At 40.5% G+C, this 23,222-nt stretch overlaps 1 protein-coding gene across 4 annotated transcripts in view; it reads right to left on the bottom strand.

Moving 5' to 3' along the window:
• The window catches only part of LOC107512925 (schwannomin-interacting protein 1), a 774,922-nt gene that overhangs the window by 109,967 nt on the left and 641,733 nt on the right, over positions 1-23,222 (bottom strand). The window contains exon 1 of one of the 4 annotated variants that reach the window (XM_036219433.1): positions 22,706-22,774. The exons of 2 other annotated variants lie outside the window; for them this stretch is intronic. Coding sequence is in view for 1 of the 2 variants with exons in the window: in XM_016148932.2 (XP_016004418.2) it covers positions 22,191-22,259 (69 nt within the window). In the remaining variant the exon portion in view is untranslated. Of the gene's footprint in view, positions 1-22,190; positions 22,418-22,705; positions 22,775-23,222 lie in introns of those variants that run through there. One more of the 4 variants, XM_016148932.2, reaches the window with a different exon arrangement.

Genomic DNA, 23,222 nt, shown 5'->3' with positions numbered 1-23,222 from the left:
GAATCTTTGCACAATGTGTATGTATCTCGAATCACCATGGTGTATGCCTTAACTATCTTAACAATTTTATATGTCAATTATACCTCAATAAACCTGGGGTGGGGTTGGGGTAAAAAGAGAAAAAAACAGCACTTATTTCGACAATGGCTTGAGGGACACCAGTTTCCCTGAACGTCTAGATTTGGGCCTGTTACTAATTATTCCCAATGAATTCTAGCCTGGACCAGGCCACCACCCTGGCTTGGCAGGGTCCAGATGCCAGATGGAAGGCAAGGGGAATGCTTGGGATTCTTTAGTAGGGAGTGGCTGCTACCCCCACATTTCTTCTACATCCTAATGGGGACTTGGTGCAAAGACCCTTTGTTTAAGTGGTATCAGTAAAGTGAGACTCTTTCCTCTCCTAGGTAGACCTGAGCCAGGGGAGATAAGCTAATCTTCAGACTTGTCTGAAGTAGCAATCATGAATAACAGGAAAGGGGGCCTTCTGTTCTGGCCCCATTTACAGCTCTTTACAGGACCGATTATAATGTGGAATGTCTTGCCATAACATCTGTAAACAGCCTGCCTTGTGCTCCAAATATGGTTTGATTTTGAGATTGCTGCAGAGCCCTGGGTCAGCTGGCTGTCCCTCTGCAGGATGGAGGTGGCCCTGTGAGTGTTCAGCAGTGTGGGTAGAAAGCATTATGCGCTGGGAACCGGATAGCTGCTTTTCAAGTCACTATGTGGCTTGGCAAGACTTAGGTCAGAAAATGCTCCCTGCTCTGTGGGCAGGACACAGGTAGACAGGTAAGTATTGATATGGGAGAGTTGTGATCTCAGTCCGATTTTAAATATTAGGACCTCCTCAACCACCCACCCAAGCTCCCTCCTGGGCTTGGGCTCATTCTTCTGCTGCCCAGATGGTTTGTGTTGAGGGAATGCAAAATAAGGCCTTAGAAAAACATTTGGCAAGGTAAATCCACTGCCAAAAATGCATGGCATTTCAAAGCCAAATAGAAACATCTTTGAATTATTTGTCCTTTTAAATTATATTCTGACCAGATATTCTGGATCAGATGGGAAACTACCAGGTTTCCTTTTTCCTTTTCTCTTCATGCAAGGTGCCTGGCTAGCTCAGTTTCCATTCTGTTTCCAGCTTTCCATCACCTGCCAAGAACCATCCCATTTTGGAACAGGAAGCCCTGCCAACTCCTAGGCCTGCAACAGTCTACAGATATGTCCAGCAGGATGAAGAGATTTGCAAAGTGAAAGGTTCTGTCTTCCTGTTTACAGAAAATCTCCTCAGGTTAGGAGCTTGGGGCTTACAGACTTAGATTTGTCCCCTGCAGCCTTTGTAAATGAAGCATCAGAGATGTGAGTCAAGTGGGAGTCACCCCAAACCAGAACCTTCCCCCATCTATCACTAAGTCCCGCTCCTCTTAAAGACCCACTGCCCCTACCCTGGTCTAGACCAGTGTTCTGAACTTACTGAACTGTCTCCCAACTATCTCTGCCCATTCTCCTCAAGCAGCTCATTCTTCTAAAGCAGCCAGAGTGGTCTTTATAAAATGCAAATCTGAGCAAGTCTCTCCCAGGATTCATTAAAACCCTCCAGTACTTCTCTTTGCCCTTAAAGGAATCGCTTCCTGCCCTAACTTCTTTTGGAAAATTTCTATTCATCCTTTAAGACTTCCCTGATTCTCTATATCTGCCCAGTGGGGTCAGGTGACCTTCCCAAGCTTCCATGATACTCACTGCACTTATTATACTTTATCCAGGTTGCTGTTTAATTGCTTATCTTCTCTACTAGTCAAGAAATTCATTTTATAGCAAGACTCAGGTCACACACACATAAAAACATATGTAACTGAAAAAAGTTCATAAAACTCTTATTTTGTAGAATTCTATTCTAATTCATCTAAAACAAAATATAGTTTTACCTATTTAAGGGTTGATCTTACAACCGTTAAATGAATCAGTGCAAAAAAAAAAAAAATACTCAATTCCATGAAGAGTGGGGCCATTTTTATCTTGTTCTGGAATGGAATAGGAATGTCATCAATATTTGTGGCTAAAGTTATTAATTATAATAACATTTAATTCATTTAATCTTCAAAAACCCTATGAAGACACTATCGTCCCCATTTTTAGGTGAAGATTATGAAGACAGTAAGGTTAAGTAACTTGTCTAATGTCAAAATAGCTGGGAAATTAGGTGGCAGAGCCAGGATTTGAACCTAGGTAGTTTGGTTTAGGATCCTCAATCTTAGACGCTCAGCTAAAGTTCAGTATCCCTTGGCCTGGCTGCATATGGATGAATTTACCAAGCAAGCATATCTGAAGGGTCTCCTTGCAGCAACCTCAAACCAGTTCCCAGGCCCCTGCCCTACAGAGGCTTCTTGGGCAGTTGTTATGTCTATGCAGAGAAGAAGGCAGCTGGCAAGAGCAGCTGTTCTCCTCTGCTCACATGAGCTGGACCTCCTCAACTGTCAGCAAGTTCAGCAGCATTAAACAAGTTGGGAGATTTCATTGTGTAAAGGCAGAGTACAGACACCTCAGTCCGTACTCTGAAATGGAAATTTCACATTGTTATGAACTATATGCCTTAAATTCCCCCCAAAATAAATCTTTTAAGAAAGTAGTCACCATAAGATTGGGATATTCATTTTTGTCACGGATAGGAAACTGTCTGGAATAATACTCAAAGCGTAGGGATGAGAGCATGTTCCTCAGGGGTCAGCGCTATTTATAGGATTTTAATCTGTAAAGGCAACATTTGAGAAAAGACATGATTGAAATATTTAAATCATGAGGAATATGAATAGATGGGGAAAAGATTTATTTGCAAAATCCCAAATGAATCCTGAAGTTATTAGCCCTAATGCTGAACCTTCTCTAAGTTGTGGCATTTAGAGTAATAAAGAAATAGCTGGTAATTGCGTTTGTATTTCATCTTTATTACATGAATTACATGCAAGTCACATGCAGTACACAGATGCTCTCCTATTTCATCACCTGAGTGTAACTATGTGGGAATATTGAACAGCACGGTGGGCAAAGTGTCCTGGGTGTACAACATCTGGGCTTAATTTTCATTTCTGTCTCTAATGAGCTGTGTGACCTCAGTTCGCTCAGGAAGGGGGCTGGACAGCATGATCGTTTAAACAAATGATAAGAATTAATTGAATGAATGAATAAGTGAATGAACTAAAGGCGTCTTCCAACTTAAAGACCCCTTGGACTTCATCTTAGACACTATGGAAAATATAGTATAAAATGTCTCTGAATGGTATCATCACCTTCCTTGTTGGGAGATACAAGTTAGTTCCTCCACTAATTCAAAACTGAGGTTCCTCTCCATTAGGCAGGGTCAATGCCTAGTATTTCTTTTATTTTTGTAGAGCCAATGGGTTGATCTTATTAGTCTGTTTGCATAGATACTGCGTATGAAAGGAAAAAAAATTATTTAAGGTGTATATAGGATCCATCTCCAGAACTATAATGAAAAAAAAAAATCCCTTAAAAAACATTAACATCTTAAATGTTTTGATTCTCTAGCAAACCATGAGATTGTAGATATTTCCTACATTTTCTTTAATAAAAATAAAATGGCAAAATCTCAGCCCATAAAGCATAGCTCCAATGACCTATTTTCTAAACCTGAAACCAGGACACTTGGCTTGACAGATACTACAGTGCTTACAGAAATGGGGGTGAACGTATCTTTGAAATGAGATTACCCTGAAAAATTCGTAGGCACTGGTGAATAAGGCAGATCTAACTGCAGCAAAGGGACAATGTCTTTATCAGAGAAAGGTCACAGAGGACTTGTCAGGCAGGTCCTCAGTATATGGCCGCATAGAATGTGCCCTGTACAGTGCCAGGAGGATTGTGAATTGCACCACAGGTCCCTGGCAGGAGACAATTTGGCACCATTCTCATAGATGAAATTTAATGTAAGTGGCGCCCCCTGGAGCTGTGCGGTGCACTATCTGCACAACAGCCCAGAGGCTCTTGGGAATTCCATTGGTAGGAAATTTGTTCTCTGTTGACGAAATAGGAAGAGGAAGGCTGCTGTTCTTTTCCTAATAAAGTCATACCTTGGACTGGATGGCGCTGACAAAAATTCAAGTTACTTAAACTCTCCCAGTCTTTCTTTTTCTGTAAGTTTTCTTAAGTTCCTAGCAATTCTTGAAAATGCAAGTCTGTAAGAACTCTGAATTTGGTTTCTGAGCTTCAGTGAAAGGTATAAATTATTACATAAAAGGACATTTAGGAAAACATGGGAAAGTCTGAAGATGCGCAGTGTGAGCTCAGGGAAGTATGACCAGCGAAGCGACAGGCACTGAAGCCCACACGCACATAACCCCGACATACGAAGAACTGCCTCGGAAACTGCAGGCCTCGTACTTTGACGTGTTATCCTTGTCAAAGAGGAGCGTCCTCTCAGGATGCTCTAGGGAGTGATGAACTCTGTTCTGGTCACTTATTGACATAACTTTGGAAGCATTTTAAAATCGGGAAATAGTTTTGGCTCTGTGGGTACAATGCAAGCAGGAGGAACGCGTCTGGGGATGAAGAAGGAGAAGGCAGTGTGGTGGAACAGGGGTAAATTCTTCAACGCTCTGCCTCTCAGTAGCTCTGCATTTATGGGCAAGACATTCTCTGCGGCTCTTTGGGCCACTGGCCTCATCGTGAAAGGAGAGTTGTACGAAATTGTTAGATGCCTCCGAAGGGGAGGTAAATGAGTGAAGTGGGCAGCGTGGATGACAGGGAGTCCCAGGGTGAGTCACTGTGTGACTGAACAGTATAGCACAAAGGCATCCATATTAAAATTCAAAACAAAAAGCAGATTTATTCTCAATTTATCCTTGGATCACCACTTGGACCTCTGCTCTCAGCTTTCAATCCCAAAGTTTTAAGTCTGCATGAAAACGAGTTAGAGAGAACATACATCTTGGCTTGTACAGGATGGTCCTGCTTTACACATACTGTCCTGTCATAATTATTAATGGCGCCTTCCTTCATTCTCAAAAGTGTCCCACTTTACATGGTAAATTGTATGATCACCCAAGGTAAGGAAGAATATCAATGCCTAAACATAAATTTTGGGGAGCAGTGTTTCCCAAATCTGCACACACTTTGAGATGAAGTTAAGTAGGCTTTGTGGTGGTGTTTTATAGGTAGAAAAATAATTAAATAAACTTCCAAAATATCCCAACAATAATGGTTCGATAAAAGCAGTACTTCATGAATTTAAAAACCACAGAATATATATAAAAGCCTATCAATTTGTGAAAAATGTTCAACTTTACTAGTAATTAAAGAAGTGCAATTTCAATAATATTGAGGTAACATTTTGCCTATAAAAATATTTAAAAATTATTTAAAACTATAATACTCCATGTCAGGATGAGTATGATCAAAGGAACACTCATTACCTGCTGTGGATTTATAAATTGGTTGATACAAACTTTCTGGAATACCATGTGATAATATGTTTTAAATATCTTTACAAAGTTTATACCCGGTGACCTGTTACTTATTCAACAAATTTACCGAGTATCTACTACATGCCAGGCACTGGAAGATATTGTGGTGAAAGAGACAAACACTGTTTTCCTAAAATGGAACTTTAGTGAAGAAACAGATATTTCAGGGAAAAAACACATAACAGTTCAGATTACAATTTGCAGTAAGTTCCCAAACAGCAGACTCATAAGATGCCCAGAGAGTGTTTAGGCAGTGTGTGTGTTGGGGGAGGGATCAGGAAAAGGGTTTGATCAGCTGAAGAGGGAAGGAAGTGTGTTATAGGCAGAGGGAACATCTTGAATAGGGTTTTGAGGCTGGAAGAAACTTAGTACAGTTGAGTAGATGAAAGGAAACCATGAGGTTGAAGCAAGAGAGCAAGGGAGAAAGTGGCAAGAAGAGGGGTTACTATTAAAATCTTTCTCCTAACAATCACGTAAGGGTCGTGAAAGCCGACTGACATTTTTAGAGACTTTCTCCATGGTGGAGAATTGAAAAGGAGATAGTTGAACAGAGCAGGGTGGGACTATATACGAAGAGACCAGTTAGGAAGCAAATATAATAAGCAGTCCAGGAAAAAGATGAATGTGACTTAGGGTGGGTTGGGGAGATGGAGAGAAATAGACATACTGAAGATACATTTGGCTTGCAGAATCAACAGGCCTTGATGACTGAATAGATGGGCGTGGTGAGGGAAAGAGATGTCATTGATGGTTTCCAGGTTCGTATCATAACAAACTTAGTAGAAAGGTGATGTCTCTTTACAAAAATGGATAATAAGGAGGATGGAGTTTTGGAAGGGGAGCAGAAGGAGGGAAGATACTGAGTCCTTCTTTGGACATTTTTTCTATTTGAGATGGTTTAAGACATGCGAGTGGAGATGACAAGCAGGTACTTAGATATATAGGTCTGGAACTTAGAAGAGAGGCCTGGGGCTGCAAATGTAAGCATGGGAGTTACAGCACATAGATGGCATTGGAAGTCTTGGTCTATAAGAGACTCATCTGGAGACAAATATAGAGCGATAAGAACAGGCCAAGTTTCTAGCCCTGAAGGACTCCATAATTTATAAATCTTGGAGAATAAGAATGAGTTTGTAAGAAAGACAGGAACAGAATGGGAGGAGGAGACAATAGTTACTCTTTTAAAAATCTTAGTCTAAGGACTCAGAAACGAAAATCTAGATTTATGCATAAAGATGCTCACTGTGGCATTTACAATAGTGAAAAATTAGCTTCAACCTAAATGTCAAAAAATGGAAAGATGTTTAAATAAATTGTGACATATTCATTCTGTGGAATAAATGCAGTCAAATGAGATGTTTTTGAAAATTATAACAGCAAATGAATAAAACAGGGTATATTATAATACATACAATGCGACCCACATTTTAAAAATTAAATGGATATGCCTAAAAAAAGATGTAGCAAAATGTTAACAGCAATTAATCGTGGCTGGTAAGATCTCAGGTGATTTTTTCACATTTGTGTCTATTTGTGTTTTTCAATTTCTTTACAATAATCACAAATAGGTGGTAATAGTTTTATGAAACAGGAAACAAATTATTTTACTTAAAATGAATAATTCTGAATTTGCCAAAGAAGTCCCTTAAAATAATTGTTCAGATGACTTAGAATTTATTTATATAGATTCTGTGATGTAGTCTTTCATAAAACAAATGATTTTATGGTTCCAAAAATCACTCACTAATTGTAAGTTTTTGAATGTCAATTGTTTTCAAAATATAGATTGAGCCAGCACACTTCTGAAAAAAAAGTTTGGGGTCAGAATGGATGAAACAGGGGCTGGCAGACTTCTTCCATAGAGGGCTAAATGATAAATGTTTTCAGCGTTGTGGGTGATACAATATCTTGTATGTATTTTTTAAAAGTTTTTAAGCAACCCTTTAAAAATTCTTAGTTCTCAAAGTTCTTAGTTCTCAAGCCATCTAAAAACAGGTTGCTGGCTGGAACTGCCCCATAGGCCAGTTTGCTGACCCTCTGCACTGAAGGATCAATGCATAATAATGCATAACCACTTTTTCACTAATAACTACCATAAGACTGGGATTGTAGCTAGGTGAATCTTCCATCATCAGAGTACTAGAACCAGTTTGCGTCTATTTTGAACAGGAAGCCGAATAAATGGGAAAGTTCTAAAAGAGCAAACTTGAAAAAAAAGTATGTGTATATATTTAACGGAAAACCAATCTTATGCAAATATGTCAAGAAGTTGCTGTTTTTTACCCAGGAAGTAAAAGTAAAGAAAAATGTCTTTATTTGTAAAATGAAGAATCTTTTCATATTTCTTCTACATATTTCTTTCTTTGGCATTATGAAGGGAGTTTTGTTGTTTTATACAAGGATCTATTCACTTGTTCATGCCACAAACCTGGAGCCATCCTTGTCCCTTCTTCTTGTCCTCCCACCCCCCCCCCCCATCTCCAAATGTGCTTAGTGCTGTTAGTGCTCCAAGCAGATTCCTGTTCCTGGACACTACACCCACCCCCAGCTGCTGTATTAGCCCACAGAAGCTCACAGCTTTCCTCTCTGCTGCAAGTTATCCCTTCTCCTTCATTAGGCCAAGGATAGACCATCTGATCCATATCCTTGGAATTTTCCCTTTCCTATCCTGCTTCTCTCACTTCTTTACAGGTTTATCCCTCAGCAAATCACCTACACCCAAATCCCTGCCTCAGGCTCTGCTTCTAGGGAACCTGCCCTAAGATACCAAGTCCCAGTGATTCTACCTTCTAAGTATACTTGGCTTTCTGACCACTACATCTCCTTGGAGAAAGGGTGCTGAATGAACCAGGTTACACTTACAATTTTATTCTAGTCTATGAATGCATTTCAGAATAGTGTATGATGTCAATAACTTTTGTGAATACCAGGAAATAGCTCTTATAAAATATGCAGCAATGATAAACAAAAACAGCCATAAGGTTAAACAAGAACTTGGAAGAGGTTTAGCTTTGAATTGACATTACTATATAGAATCGTTGCTAGTATTATTAGTACAAGTGAGTGGAAACAGCTGCATCTCCAGGATTATCAATTTTGCTTATTGTTACCAGTTATGTTTTTTAAATTATACTAATAACTGATAGCCTATAAATAATCTTCTATTATAAGAGCTTTTCTTTTTATTATATTGTAATAGGTTTATTGATGCTTAATATGATGTGAATATTTGCTGACTGAAGAATACCTTTATTAGGATATACATATGTGTTCAGTTTATCTTCTCAATTACACCTACATTAAAACCTTTGAAATTAAGTTTGCCAAAACAGACTCTGTGCAAGCAGCAGAGCCTTTATGACTTGTGACCTCCTGCTCTATTGCATTCTTGTTAACGATTCACAATAACCTTCAAGAATAAGCACCCAGTGAATCAAAGGGTTCTGTGTGGCTCTTGGGGAAATGTCGCACACAGCACCGACCAGTCCAAGACTGGACTTGACGCAGGGTGGGAGCTGAAAGCACGATGAACACAAATCCACTTCAACATGTACAAAAGCACAGCATTTTCCCATGGAAACTCAACAGTTTTTCCCAGCTCCAGCTGAAATAATTCTCTCTTCACTTTCCCTATTCTGGAAGTAGGAAATTAGCTACTTCTCTACTTCTTTGATGAAATACATTCTGCTTCAGGTTATTCATAACTATTTTCAACTGGTAAATCTATTATTATTATCACTGAAACTGAGTGTTTAGTATTTAGTTAGCCATTATTAGTAAATAAATTACCCAGTAACAGACTAAAGTGCTCTTTTTCTCTCTTCTTGGAGACTAGGTTAAAACTAAGACAAAACAGAAACCTCTGACTATGCCGTTATTTACAGGCAAGTCCAGATCGTTCCAATATAAATTCTAGGAATTTTCTTTTCACTTTCATACAATGACTTCAGTAAGTTACAGCCACTTTCCTTAACCTGAGCATAGGTGTAATTGCCCAAATTCTTCTCCCTTGCTTAGCAGAAGAGTCAAGTGGGATCTGAGTACAGTGCTGGAAGACAGTGGGGTTCATCTGAGCTGGCAGGTGAGGCCAAGGCAGTATATGGGTCTAGGCAGTTAGGCCAAGTCACAATCATTTGGCTGCCACCTCTAGGATTTTGCCATTATATATTTCACCTCTACTTTTACTTATATCATACTTTTCTTTAAGTTGACTTATTTTAAATTAAAGTCATTCAAACAGGAAACTTTACATCACTATGAAAAATGGAATGTAAGTATTATCTGCTAAAATAGAAGTGAAGTGTATATACATTGTATTTCAAGTTTAAGACACACTTTTAGAAATAATTTTAACACCTCTAAAATTGGGATGTGTTTTAGAATCAATGGCATCTTGCAATTATAATTGGCAACATCTGTTATTCATAGTACATAAAATAATAATATATTTTACATATCAATGGTATATTAGATTTGATAAAATATAGTAAAGTCTATAAAAACAATGTTATTAAAAACTATTTTAAATCTAAAGTAAAAATGCCAAACAATAAATAGGATAAATCAAATTGACTTTTAAAATGTATGGCTGAAAATAAGTTTGTTACTGAGAAGAATGAAATTTTTTGATCAATATAGCTGGATAAACTTATCGATAGTTACTGACATAAATGAGGATCCACATCAATGAAACAAATCTGTCAGTTTTTATATAACCCACACTAAAAATCTGAACTTGTATGAGGATATGGTTGGAGAGCTCAAAAGATATTTAACTATTTTATCTGTTATATTTAAGTGTATATATACATTTAAAGCAACTTCCAGGTATTTTAATATATCGCTGAATAAAACACAGAGGTGCCTGTGGAATTCAGTATGGGAGTCGTTCCCTATTGGTGATACCTGGCTGTCTGCTTCCAATGGATGTGGGCGAGAATTCAGTTATGGAAGGCTTGGAACAGTTATGATTATGCCTGAGCACCTCCCCATTGATGTATGAGGTCCAGGATAAAGTTGATTACTGTCGCACTAACTACCTTTGTCTTGTCCTGAGGAATATGCTCAGTGAAATCATAGCTTTTATGTATTCACTCTCCTCCCCTTGCTGAATATATATATGAATGTAAATACGAGACTGTCAAAAGACATTTGTCTGAGTATCTCCTGAAAATTATTATGTACCACACTCTAGGAAGCATTCGCCTGGATGAAACACCAAGTAGAAAGGACAAAGCCAAGACGGTGAAAATCAGGTCACAACTAGAGTCAGATGCGTCAGGTGGGTTAAGGAGGGCAGTTAGGAGGCAGATGCTAGAGGACCTTCCCAGGACCAAGAGCACTGGAAAAGGCCCTCAGGTAGGGAGATGCTACCTTAAGGAGACAGCAGCATTCATTTATCCATTCCTCTGTTCACTCAGTTACTCATTCATTCAAATACCTACTATGTGCAGGTACTGGGTTGAGTGGTGGGAAGAAAGAGTTGAAAGAGGTCAAAGAGTTCATGGTCTAGAAAGGAAACAAAGAATATCAGTGATTGCAGTTGGTTTCAAAGAATTAGGATGGACTTACCCAAAGAGTGCAATGAAAAAAAAGGTATTACAGGGGGTATTTAACTCAATGTGGACAGCTCAGGGAAGCATTCCAAAAGGTATGCTTGAATTGAGTCTTGAGGTATAAACAAAAGTTGCTGAAGTCTTCCAGAGGCCAAATGACAGAAGGACATTGCAATTTTGGCGAACAGTATGGTCAAAAATTTGGAGATGTAAGAAAGCAGGGTCTGCTGCCCACAGATGAATGAAATTTGGATAGCTGAAAGAGAATGAATTTCAGAGGACGGCAGGGGAAGAGACTGGAAATAGTAGGGAAGCAAGAGCTGGATGTGAAGGTTACAGAACTTGAAATTGATACAGAGACCCAAAGGATTTTAAGCCAGAAATAGCTGGATTATATATGTTTTATGTCCTAACTGGTGTTGAAAAAAAGCAAATTCTGTAACAAAACATAAACCTGATGGTCTTAGCTGCAGTGCTAGGCAGTCAGCATATACAGATCTGCATCATTTAAAAAACTGTTTAACATATAATCAAGGGATAGTGGGCTGCTGAAAGGAGGCGGAAGTGCAGATGAGGGGCATTGAACAAGCCACACATCAGCTCCATGTAATCTTTCAGGTGAGAGAAGGAACTTGGAAAGAAGAGGAAGAGCAAGTCCTGAACTTTGCAGTGACTGTAGAGGAATGGCGGAACCACCAATAAATGACAATTACCAGGACAGCAGGAGGATGATGGAGAAATTCCCTTTCTTTAAGTTCTAAAATAATTCATAGGATCTACTTTACATCTACATTTTGGGGGGGGGGGGGTTAAAAAAATAACTTTATATTATGGCAACACTTCAAACATTTTCATGATTGAATATTATAATGAACTTCCATATCCCCATTACCCAGCTTTGGCAACAGCCAACCTGTGGCAATCTTATTTCATCTATAACCCTCCTACCCCTCTCCCCCACTAGATTATTTTGAAGTAAATCCCAGACATCATATCATTTTAAGACAATGTTCTTTATTCTCAACCCAAACTTGCGTCCAAATCATAGAATAAAATGAATCTTGTACTGTGGCTACTTAGAAAAACACTGAAATTAACAAATATAGAAGCAAAGTTTATTCTCTAATAAAGAGAAATTAAAAATAAACATGATTATCAGTTATCTAGAAAAAGGGGCAACATGGAATAATTTATAAATAACGCTAATCTGGTAAACAAGGTTACCAGCAAAATCCTATGACGTGAATTAAACTAATTAAGTTAAATATATGATCAGAAAACAAGAAAATTTAATTTAAAATTGTGTAAACTAAAGCATCAAAGAAATAAGCTATTTATTAGACCAGAAAGAAAAACCTGAAAGCAGAGAGAGACCTGGGCTGAAGGTAGGATGGGAAAGCAAATTAAGTGTAACTTAGAATAAAGTCCGGCCCATTTAAAAGAGATCCCAATTAATTTCTTCATTCGGTAGTTACTTACTGAGCACTGTTCTTGTGTCCGGAATGTCATGTGCCTTTCATAAACCACTTTTACTGATTAAAGAGGCAACAAAGACCTGGGGGCAAGCAGCTGCATCTACCTGATTCTGCCTGAACTTCATCCAGATTCTTTATTAAACACCTGGCTCCTTGAGAAATGGAGGCAATTGGAAGGGGTTCAAAGAAGTGGAACAGAAAATAATTAGAGGAAGAGATTGATTTTAACAGAAAGATCAAAGGAACCAAAAAACAGGGAACTTGGCTAAGCGAGGGCTTAGGGAAAAGAAAAAAATGAGGCATGTAAAGAGTGAAGCAAAATAAGAAATATTGAGCTGGTGCACAGAGCATAATGGAGAGCCCTAGGATGGAGATCAACACAGGAAAAGGCAGGGCAAGGGCAAGCCGAGGCCTCACCTGGCACAGAATTGCACAGCAGCCCAACTGAACACACTCAGTTGCTAACCAGACTTCTGTTCAATGGCTACCTTGGATTAGAACACCAGCTTCGAGAGTCGGCATTATTTTTAACTTTTCAGCTTTGGAGAAGAAAATGTGCTAAATCAGTCCTGCCCAGTCCTGCCCAGACAAGCAGGATGGGGTGTGTGTGTGGGTGGGGGTGGGGGTAATTTTCTCTCAAATGTAATTCATAGATAAGTTCTAATGCCCTTTACTCCCACAAATTTTTTTCCAGTCAGCAAAAATTTTTACCAGTGAAGGCAGAGGGATTAAAAAAAAAGGAGAGAGAAGAGAGAGAGAGAAGAGAGAGAGAGAGAGAGAGAGAGAGAGAGAGAACGATCTGTACTGGTTCTATGGTTTATGTTTTAGATTTTCACTTAAGGTCTTATTGGCATTATTTTGGCACAGAATTTTAGTTCTCGATCAGTTTCTTTCAGACCTTGGGTCTTTATTTTTTGGAGAGAATAAAATTTATCTTTTTATTTTAAAATATATCATAAATACAAAGCAGGGTATGAAAACATATATCCGTTTTAAAGAATAATGGCAAAATGAACACCAGCATTTCCTACCTCTCCATTTTGGGTCAGGTTATTCTGGAACCTTGGAAGCCTTCTGGGTGGGTGTTTCCACCCTGATTACACTTCTCTCTCTGCCTCTCCCTTCCACACTCCAACATTATCCTAAAATTTAGCATAACCTGTTGCCTTTCCTTATAGTTTTACTATAAGGCACCGTTGAAAGCTACTCCATGGTATTGCTGCCTCTATTCATTTTGTTTGGCCAAGCCACTTGGGGGGGGGGCGGCTTGAACTGCCACTAGCCCCCCATGGCAGCTCATGCCCTAGATAACAACCTGCAGACACAAGCGAATGTAAGCTCCTGACAGGACTTCCTCAGTGCCCTTGTGATCAACAGTCTTCCCCACCTCCCAGAGCCTTCCCCTGTGTGTTCCTTTGATTAGACTCTGTGGAGTTTACTGAAGTCCAACTCTTTTCATTTTGAATAAGGTTTATTGTCATTCAACCTATCGTTATATGATGGTCTCTTCCCCTGCTCCCAGGACAGCACTAATATGGGCCAAAGGGGCTTGTTTCTTTTCACAGCGAACAAAAAAAAAAAAAAAGAAAAAGAAAAAGAAAATCAAAATAATTGAGTTTATAACTCTGGCTATTCAAGTTGCAAACAGGGCTTAGACAAACAGGATGAACCATACACAGCACATCACCACGATGAAGCTGGAGATGTTTGTCACTCTTCGCTTTGTGGATATTATTTGGGAATAAATGTCCGTTCCGTACCCCCAGGGACAGCACTGGCGATTGCACACTTTGAGAGGCAGTGTCTTTCTGCCTCAGCTCTGTGGTAGCGCCAGTGGCAGGATCCTCCCAGAAGAGGGCCTGGTACTAGGAAGAGGCACACTTGACTTCACTTCCCCTTTCCTTCTGACCCGTTTCCTGAGGCTGGCATCGTTCCTGCATGGTCCTCCCTGATTAGGCAAAAGTTCATCGAACATTTGGCCAGGGCCCAAGGGTTTTAATGGTGCATTCCATCTCAGTCCCTATAAGTCCAGACTCCTAGAACTGGATGAGGATTGGATTTGTCCTACTCCAGGCCACTTCTGCTGCTTGTTCCGGCTCCCTCTCTGCCCCCAGCACTGCACCAGCAAGGCGTTTCCATTTTTGGTAACTTGGCTAGACAGGCTAAGGATTTCATTGCAGGCGGCCCTCCCTATGTTCTTTAGCAATTCTAATTATGAGGCCACTGGGTTATGAATGCTAAATAAGTGAAAGGATCAAGGCTTATGAAGGCAAGATGTGGTCAGTTTCATACTTTCCGGCTTACAGAGGCAATAGAGTCATGGAGTAAGGGATCTGGAAATTTCTACTCAGCAATTTTATACCAGCTTTTTATAAATATAAGACATTCCATAAAGGCTAGGTAAAACTAGCATTTCTCAAATCCTGTGAAACTGGTATATCTCAGTGGAGACATAGTACAGTAGAAACTGTGATATCTGAAAATTATTGTTATAATATCTAAAATTCCCTCTTCTCTCTCCCTCTTTTTTTTTAATTCTAAGAAGTCCAAGATCTTATGGGTAGAATAGAGAGCTTTTAGCAAAAGCTGGCTCTTGAGCTTTGAATTGCTTGGGCTCATTCTTCTCTGTTTTTATATCTTCTCTATACATTCATTCAACAACAAACATTTATTGACTGTCTAATAAGTGTCAGGTATAGCGATAAGCATGGGGAGTCAAAGAAAAAACTGACATTGGTAACTCCTTACAGGGGACATAAACTAGTAGAGGGAGAGAGTTATGCAAAGAAAGAACGTTCTAGGGTGCTGAAGGGAGCATTTTCAGGAGCCAGTGGGTATGGAATGAAGAAAATGATTAATTCATAGCAAGAGAGAGAAATAGGAGCTGGTTGAGGAGGATGATTTGGTTTATGAGAGGCTTTAGGGGAGCAGTGAAGATCTGGAGCTGAATTATGAATTACAGCCTCAGAGCATATCAGAGTCTGAAAGACCTTTGATCAACTCTATTTCTGAAGTCCAAGAAGGTGATTTTGTCCAAATTTGCATGGTTAGTTGGTAGCTGGGACAGGATTTCTTAATGCAAAACATTTGCTCTTTCTGTCTAATGTGTGATTCTCTGGTTTCCCCCTTTCACACTACACAGTGAAGTGGCCTGTCTCCTGTAGGACCACACCTGTGCCCAGAGAGGAAGGCAGAGCTTCCTCTTCCTCGGTTTTTATAGTTAAGTGACACCACCTGCTTTTTTAATTCCTGAGACACTGGCTTGTGTAGATTGGGTGATAGATCTAAAGAATTCAATTTAGTTTTTGGGGATGGTCCTGTCCACTTTGTTTCTCTTCTTTAGTTTCATCCAGAAATTGGAAAGCAGGATGTGGGTTGGTGAGTACATCCTGCCCACCCCCCCGCCCCGTGTTCCTTTGGTGTTTAAACCCCTCTGCTGTCAGGACACAAGATTCTGGTGGGAAGACCCACTTTCTGAGTGCCACAGTTAGTAGAAGCATTCAGCAGTGTGCAGATGCCCTGAAGCTAGCTGTCTCCTCTGTCTTCTCCAACCACTCCTTTCAGCTCAGCCTGGGGTCCAGGGTGCTCCTCCTCCCCCCAGTATGTGAGAAGTGGCTACTTCTGTAGGTCAATGCTGAGGGTAGTCTGGGGTCCACTTGCAGTGGGGGTGCAGTACAAAGAGATGGCTATACGGAGAGAGAAGACAGCAGTGAGGGGGATTCTCTAAATTTGGGGAACTGAACTGCCTTCATGGAGGAGGAGCTGATGCACCTGGAAACTATTTGCAAGGTTTTAATGTTCGAGTAAAATTAGTTCTGAAACGCCTGCAATCTCTTCGAGAGATTTTGATGTTCACTTAATGTTCCTCTTTCAGCAGAATAAATGTAGACTTGGTCCCTGTCATCCATGTGACTAGGCACCAGTTTTGTAAAATGATATATGTAGGCTAATTCCTATTGACCCTTCAGAGAGAGAAATCACATATTATTATTCAGGAAGCACATGTAATTTTATCTTTTTTTACAAGTCCAAATCAAATAGATTGCCTTTCTGAGCTATGAACAACTTGAAATGCACACAGATCTGCAAGGTTAAAGGGCGAGAGGATAAAGACTTGCATTTGAAAGAGCAAGGTTTTCCGTTCTTTGCTGCTGCAAAGGTTCTCTTAAATGAATATAGAGTAAACCAGTGGATTCTGAAGCTAAAAAATCTCTTGAGGGGGAAAAAAAAAGGATAACAAAGAGGTGTCATGAGAAACAGCATTTTACATTTTTCTAGCAGTCTTGTTCTTGAAAGTAGAAATACTGCTCAAAATCTTCACCATGAGCCCCCCTGCTGGGACCACCATCATCTCTGCTCTGGACTACGGAAATAGCTGCCTGTCGAATTTCCCCGTTTTTACCTTTGCCCCTTTACGATTCATCCTCCACTCAGTAGCCAAAGTAATTTTTTAAAGATCATCTTTTAAAGCCTACAACTCTCTAACAGCTTCCTACGAAGGATAAAATTCAACTTCTTACTCTGGCCTTAGAGGCTCTTAGAATTTCTCAGACAGTATCTGCAGGTTAGTACGAGGAGGGCAAGGCTTGTGTGCTTCCACCCAAAGCCATGCAGGAAGTTTAGCATCCCTGGTCCCTGTCCATGAAAAGCCCTTAGTGCTCCGTCCTCAACTGCAGCATTTTGCATCCAAGCCGCCACCTGCACACATCTTCAAACACCCCCTAGACAGGGGCAGGAAGGTGCATCACCCCCCGCTGAAAACCCTTAGTAGACTACTTGATCTGGCCCCTTACTAATTCAACCCCAGGATCTCTCATAGGCTGTTTCCTCTCCCCGACTACTATTCTCCTAGACCATCCATGTTTGGCTCTTTGTCACATTTAACTCTTAGCTTAAATGTCACTTCCTCAGAAAGGCCTTCTCTGACCACCCCATCTACACTAGCAACACACACACACACACACACACACACACACACACACACATCACTCTCTCCATGCACACTTATCACTATACAGTTTTCTTCTTTATTTATTCACTTGTTTATTGTCTGTCTCTCTTCTTCCCAGAATGTAAGTTCCATGAGAACAGTCTGTTTTGTTTGTTACCATATCCCCCAGTACCTGGGGATACATTTTTAGAATATCTGTTGATTGAATAATAGATGCCATAAAGGTATATGTTTAATCACATATATAAAAAAATATTAGGAAGAAACAGAAAGCATTATCAAACTCATTTATTAGATAAATAATGGAGACACTAACAATAACAAATTCCACATTGCTATTAGTGTGGGAAGATGTAGGAATATTAATGACTGAGGGAGGTACTAGAAATGTCATTACCTCCTTATTAAGTCACAGTGGATTATGTCAGTATAAGGCAGTCCATTAGATAGGTCACAATGAAAGACATGTAACATACAAAGACTATAATTAATACAATCTCTTGTCCCAACCATTTCAAGGCTAAATGTCCTTGGTGGTTACTACTACTTATATACCAGTTGCATTCTATTTTACTTTACCGGTTATTATACATACTCAAACCTAGCCTCAAAACTTAGATTCATCCTTCAGAGAAGGGGGAGGAAAAGTAAAATAAATTTTATCATTCCCTATGAACAAGTTTGAACATCCGTCCCATCTGATTCTGTTAGCTAGCAAAACAGATCCACAAACAAGGCACAGTGTGGGGACGGCAAACACATGGCACCCGTGGTGTCGCTCTCCAGCCCTGAAACCCCCCCATTCCGGAATGCTCTACCCCCCCTCAAAACTCCCTTTACACCTGGGCCCCCTCCCCACCCCCGGTGCCCCAGGCAGCTGCCACCAAGGAATCCGAGTTAACGTACATGTCGAACATTTATTGGTCACCCTTGGAAGAGTGGAAAGAGCAAATCTTTCCAGATACATCTGAGTTCAAATCATATCTGCTCTTTGCTACCTGCGAAATCTTAGTGACTTACCCTTTCTCTGTTTGTCTTGTGATACCAAACTTTCAGAGTTATTGGGAAAAATTACACGTAATACGGGTAAAGTATTTAGCAGATGCTTGTTACAATCAGAATTCGATAAACATACGTAACACATAACTGTGGTGAGGAGAAGGCTCTATCTCACCCCCGAGAACGGTGGAGGTATCATCTTGGAAGGCGGAAAAGGTGCAGGTTGTTGGAAAACACCTGAGTGTTGACTACGGGAATAGTCAGTGTTGAGTGTTGGACTACGGGAGTGGCTCCTAAAATGTGGTTCCCAGACCACTTGTGAACTTGACAAAAACTGCAAATATTCAGGCCCCAGCCCAGACCTACAGATCAGAAACTCTGGGATGGGTCCCAGCACTGCGTGTTAATAAACCTTCCGGGTAATTCTGATGCAAGCTCTCTCTGGTTTGGGAATTACTGCAGTGGAGGAGGTGGGGGGGGAGCAGTGATGAAGTCAGGGGAGAAGAATGTCTGCTCACCTGGTGATTAATCAGAGCTGAGACAAGGAGTGCTGGCCCTCGGAGGCTGTGGCCATATCAGCACTCCCCACCCCACTGGCCCCTTCCCACAGGCAGGAGAGCAATTTGTCACAACATAAAGGACAGACCTAGAGCATACTAAATAAAAATGGGCTTGTATTACAAGGGTAGGTGATAACTTCTCAAATGCAGCCCAGTGCAGGTAGACAACAGACTGAACTTGAAAGGCCCTTTCTCTGAACAGAGGTTAGGTGGCCACTTGTTGTTTCAAGTGAGCTTTGACTGAAGGCAAGAAGCTGGTCTAGTCACTTCTTCAAGCTTCCTCTGCTTGGTGATTTCACGAATGAATCACATCTGACAAGCTCAGGGTGAATAATGGAGGGTTGGGGAGGAACAAGAGTCAAAAACGTATCAAGAGATGCAACTCTACCAGGATTTCTCTACTCCACCTGTTCAATCCAGACCACTTGCTTTCCCCCACTCCAGCTCCTTCTGCCAGTGAACCAGACACAGAAGTACTTCCTGTGGCGTTAAAAGTTTAAAATCATTTTTGAAGAACGCAATCATTCTCAAGCCCTGTGTGACCCGGCAGATTTTAACCCTGTTTCCAAAGCCAACCCTGCAGCGAGATCCATGATTGCTTTAGCACCTACTTCTCTTGGCTCTTCATAATTAGAAACTTAATTTATTATTAATAATGTAATTTATACACCCTTAGACACATACTCGAACTCGCATTGTTCTAAAGGGTGTAGACAAGATCTAAGGCCAGTGTCTCATTATTAAAGTACAAGGATCCAACATAATTATCGAGCATCTGTGCTGCCAACTTTCCTGCTTTTATAGGTACTGTTATCATCCCCATAAATGCAGACCACAGAACTGAGGCTCAGACACACAAAGGAACTAGGCCAGAGTACTAACCTACCTTAAGTGACCAAGTGTGGATCCAAACACCAGTGTCCTGACAGAGGTGGTGCTAACACACGACTAGCAGATTGGCTAAGGGGGTGACCTACCTGTACTTTAGTTAATAATGACATCTCTCAATCCCCAGCTGCTGTACTTTCTATGATTTGAACTTCTGATGAAATGTTCCTGCTGCTAAAATTTATCACCACCTTTCTAAGCTGGTGGAGAGAACGTGTTCAGTTTAAGCGTGTCATACACAGCTAGGATGGCAAACCTGCTCTTACAATGACCTGAACAAACAAAAACTCTTAAAGCAATACAAATCATGTTCTTAAATACAGCTGTGTGAATGAATGCATCAGGAGATTTTACAGAAAAGTAGCCATCGGTTAGTAGTGAGACACTTATAAGAGATGCCTTATAACAACAAAAAAAAGTTCCCTTAAAAATGCCTTTTAAATTTCTTTTGGATAGACCACCCTTACCGAGATTCTAAGATGGCTTACTATTGTTCTTCAAGTATATATTTTTATACCAAAGGAGAACAACTAACTATTCTTCATGACTCTGAATACAAAATAAGTGGAAATAGGTTTGGTTTAAGAAAAACGTCTAAACAATGACCCGTTAATAATTAGGAGAAAGTTTCCTAGGGAGTTGGACATCCCTTTTTGAAGGAGGGTGAGGAGAGGGGGCGAACAACTAACTGTGGTTCTAAACTTGTGCCTCAGAGCTGGTTTCGTTCTCAAAACTCATTTTCTCCCCCAAGGAATGATATAGTTTCCTAAGTCACAGAACAAGAAAGAAATGTAAAATAACATTTATGGAGGCTCTACTGGGCTCTAGGTCCTTCTAATTCTAATGACATTGTTAATTATTTACTTACTTTACAAATAAGAAAACAGAGGTTCAGACTGGCTCTGTAACTTGCCCTAAGGTTATGGAATAAATAAAGGGACTGGAAATCTATTCCAGATCTTCTCAAATCCAGGTCCAATTGCTCCTTTCACTTCATTGAAAAGCTCTCCCAACAACGCAGGATTATAATGGTGAGGAGACTGAGGCACAGATAAAATAAATAGCTTGCATGAATTTGTGCAGTAAAATACGACTGAGGGTCACTGTGTGAAGTGTTCAGGAAGCCACATCTTTTTTTTTTTTTTTCTTGTTAAATGCCTCGATTTAGCTTATAAAAGATCACAGTATGTTACTTTTTGAGATTTTCTAGCTTCGGGGATAGGATCTTATTTTTCTTGGCAGTGTTCACATTTGAAAGCAGTATATTTGACACTGCTTTCTGGATTTAGCTTGATACAAAATGAAGCAAAGTTATACCCACGCACTTTACTCTCTTCCAGATCTTGAACGCATAAGTTAACTTTTTGCCCAGGACACCAGCCTTTCTGAATGCGTAAGCCTCAAGTGCAGCCCTTTGTGGTTTTTAGAGTCAAGAACAGATCCGTCTATTCAGCAAGCAATAATGAGCGCTTTGCCCACCCATCAGAAGTGAGAACAGAGGGACCCTCGCACTAACAAATCCCTGTTGATAAAACAAAACCTTTTCATGAACATTCTGTCTTCAGAAAACAAGCAGATAGAGCACTCGTTAGTTAATAATAAAAAGAATTCTTCAGTGACTACCCAGATGAATGAATTGTTTAAAGGCATGGGGTATGTAAGGAATTTTAATCCCGCCTCTGTGTTCACTCCCCCACACAACAACTGTAGAGAAACCACCGGCCTCTGAATGATGAATAGCCCCAGACCCAACCAAGAGGAAGACGACTCCAAGCCCTATAATTTGGCATCTCTCTTTTTAAATTCCTGGGTGGACTTCTGGCTGTAGCTGATCAATGGATTCAGTTAAAGGCTTTAGATACATTGTAAAATAACCATCAAGTGTTTCTCCTAGCCGTGCCCACCTCTTTTTTTTTGTCATATCTATAAAACCCCAATCCTAACTGTATGCATCTCAGCTTTCATCAACACACACTTGTGCTAACGCATCTTTAGCTGTTAAAAACTTCTATTAGTTAATTTCAAATTATTATCTTAGGAGGCTCCAGGCTATGGGAGAAAAGAAACTGAATTAGTAAATGACAAGAGAAATAATCATCTTAAATGAGATTTCTTCCAGCTCTTTCTTGTGGATGACACAGAATTTCCCAGCTTAGAAGGCTCTTCTCTGCAGGTGGTACTGTGGGGATACCAGAGATGCATCTCCACAATCAAGTCTTATTCATTTATTTAGTGTCTTATTTCAATACTCCATACAAGCACCCCCACCCCATGCTCTGTACAAACCCTACCTGCAAACCAGCCAGGCTGCACGAAGGGTTAAGGCCGCAGCCTTCCACGCCAGTAGACGCTGCAAACATTCACATATACTTTCTTGGCTTTCTCGGCCTTAGTCAGCCCGTAGCTGCCACTCCTGCAAAGCCTTCAGAGCTTTCAGATTATTTCCTCCTGGCTGTGTTTGGTTTAAACTTGCAATTAACCAAATTCTATATAGCTCAGGAATCCAAACTAACCCCTGCAGGGTCTTACCTACAATCTGTTTCTCTTCCCCAGCCCTGTCCTGGAATGCCTCAGGGCCTTCTGTAACCTTGATGCCTCCTCCCCTCTGGAAGTTAGAAGCATTCTCACTGGCTGCACTAGTGTACATTTCCCTAGTAACCTTGTTTCTTCCTTCACTCAAACCTCTCCAGACAACACCATCTCCACTGACCCCAGCATCCTCTAGCCCTCTATGGCAGCATTTCCAACCCGCCAAGCCCTGAAAGGGATGGTAGAGGGCAAATTGGGGAGAGGTTTGGGAACTCACCTGCACAGCTGCAAGGATCAGATACAGGATGGGGCTGCCTGCAAACTTCCCAGGGACCTTCTGCAGCCAAGTCTCTTGGCCTTAAAGCGACAGGGCACTTTCACCATATAAGGAAAAGTTTCACTTGTCTGCTTTAAAACCTGTTTGGACAAAGCAGCTCCTTTTCTTGACAATGCAGAGGCTTAAGTTCTTTAGGGGAATCTGGAGCCTGTCAGCTCCAGAGGATTTGTACACAGTATGCACCTTAGTAACTGCTGGATAAGGCACAAGAATGGCGATTTTCAAAAATGAGATAGCCCCTTACATGGGTGGGGCTTGTTTCCCTACAGAAAGGGTTCACGGGAGTCTTCCTCAATGACACGAAAGGGCTTCTGCTTCTATTTCAGGTTTGGCTTCCTGGAAACCAGTGATCCTGCTCACTTCATAAAGGAAAGGCAGTCTGACCTCCTTGAGACGAAAGTGATAACGTCTGTGATGTGAGATTTGGAGTGTTTAAGACACATCAGCAATGCACCCT

This window comes from Rousettus aegyptiacus, unplaced genomic scaffold, assembly GCF_014176215.1.
Source record: "Rousettus aegyptiacus isolate mRouAeg1 unplaced genomic scaffold, mRouAeg1.p scaffold_m13_p_4, whole genome shotgun sequence".
Lineage (NCBI taxonomy): Eukaryota > Metazoa > Chordata > Mammalia > Chiroptera > Pteropodidae > Rousettus > Rousettus aegyptiacus.
This window is presented reverse-complemented; position numbering and strand designations above follow the sequence as displayed.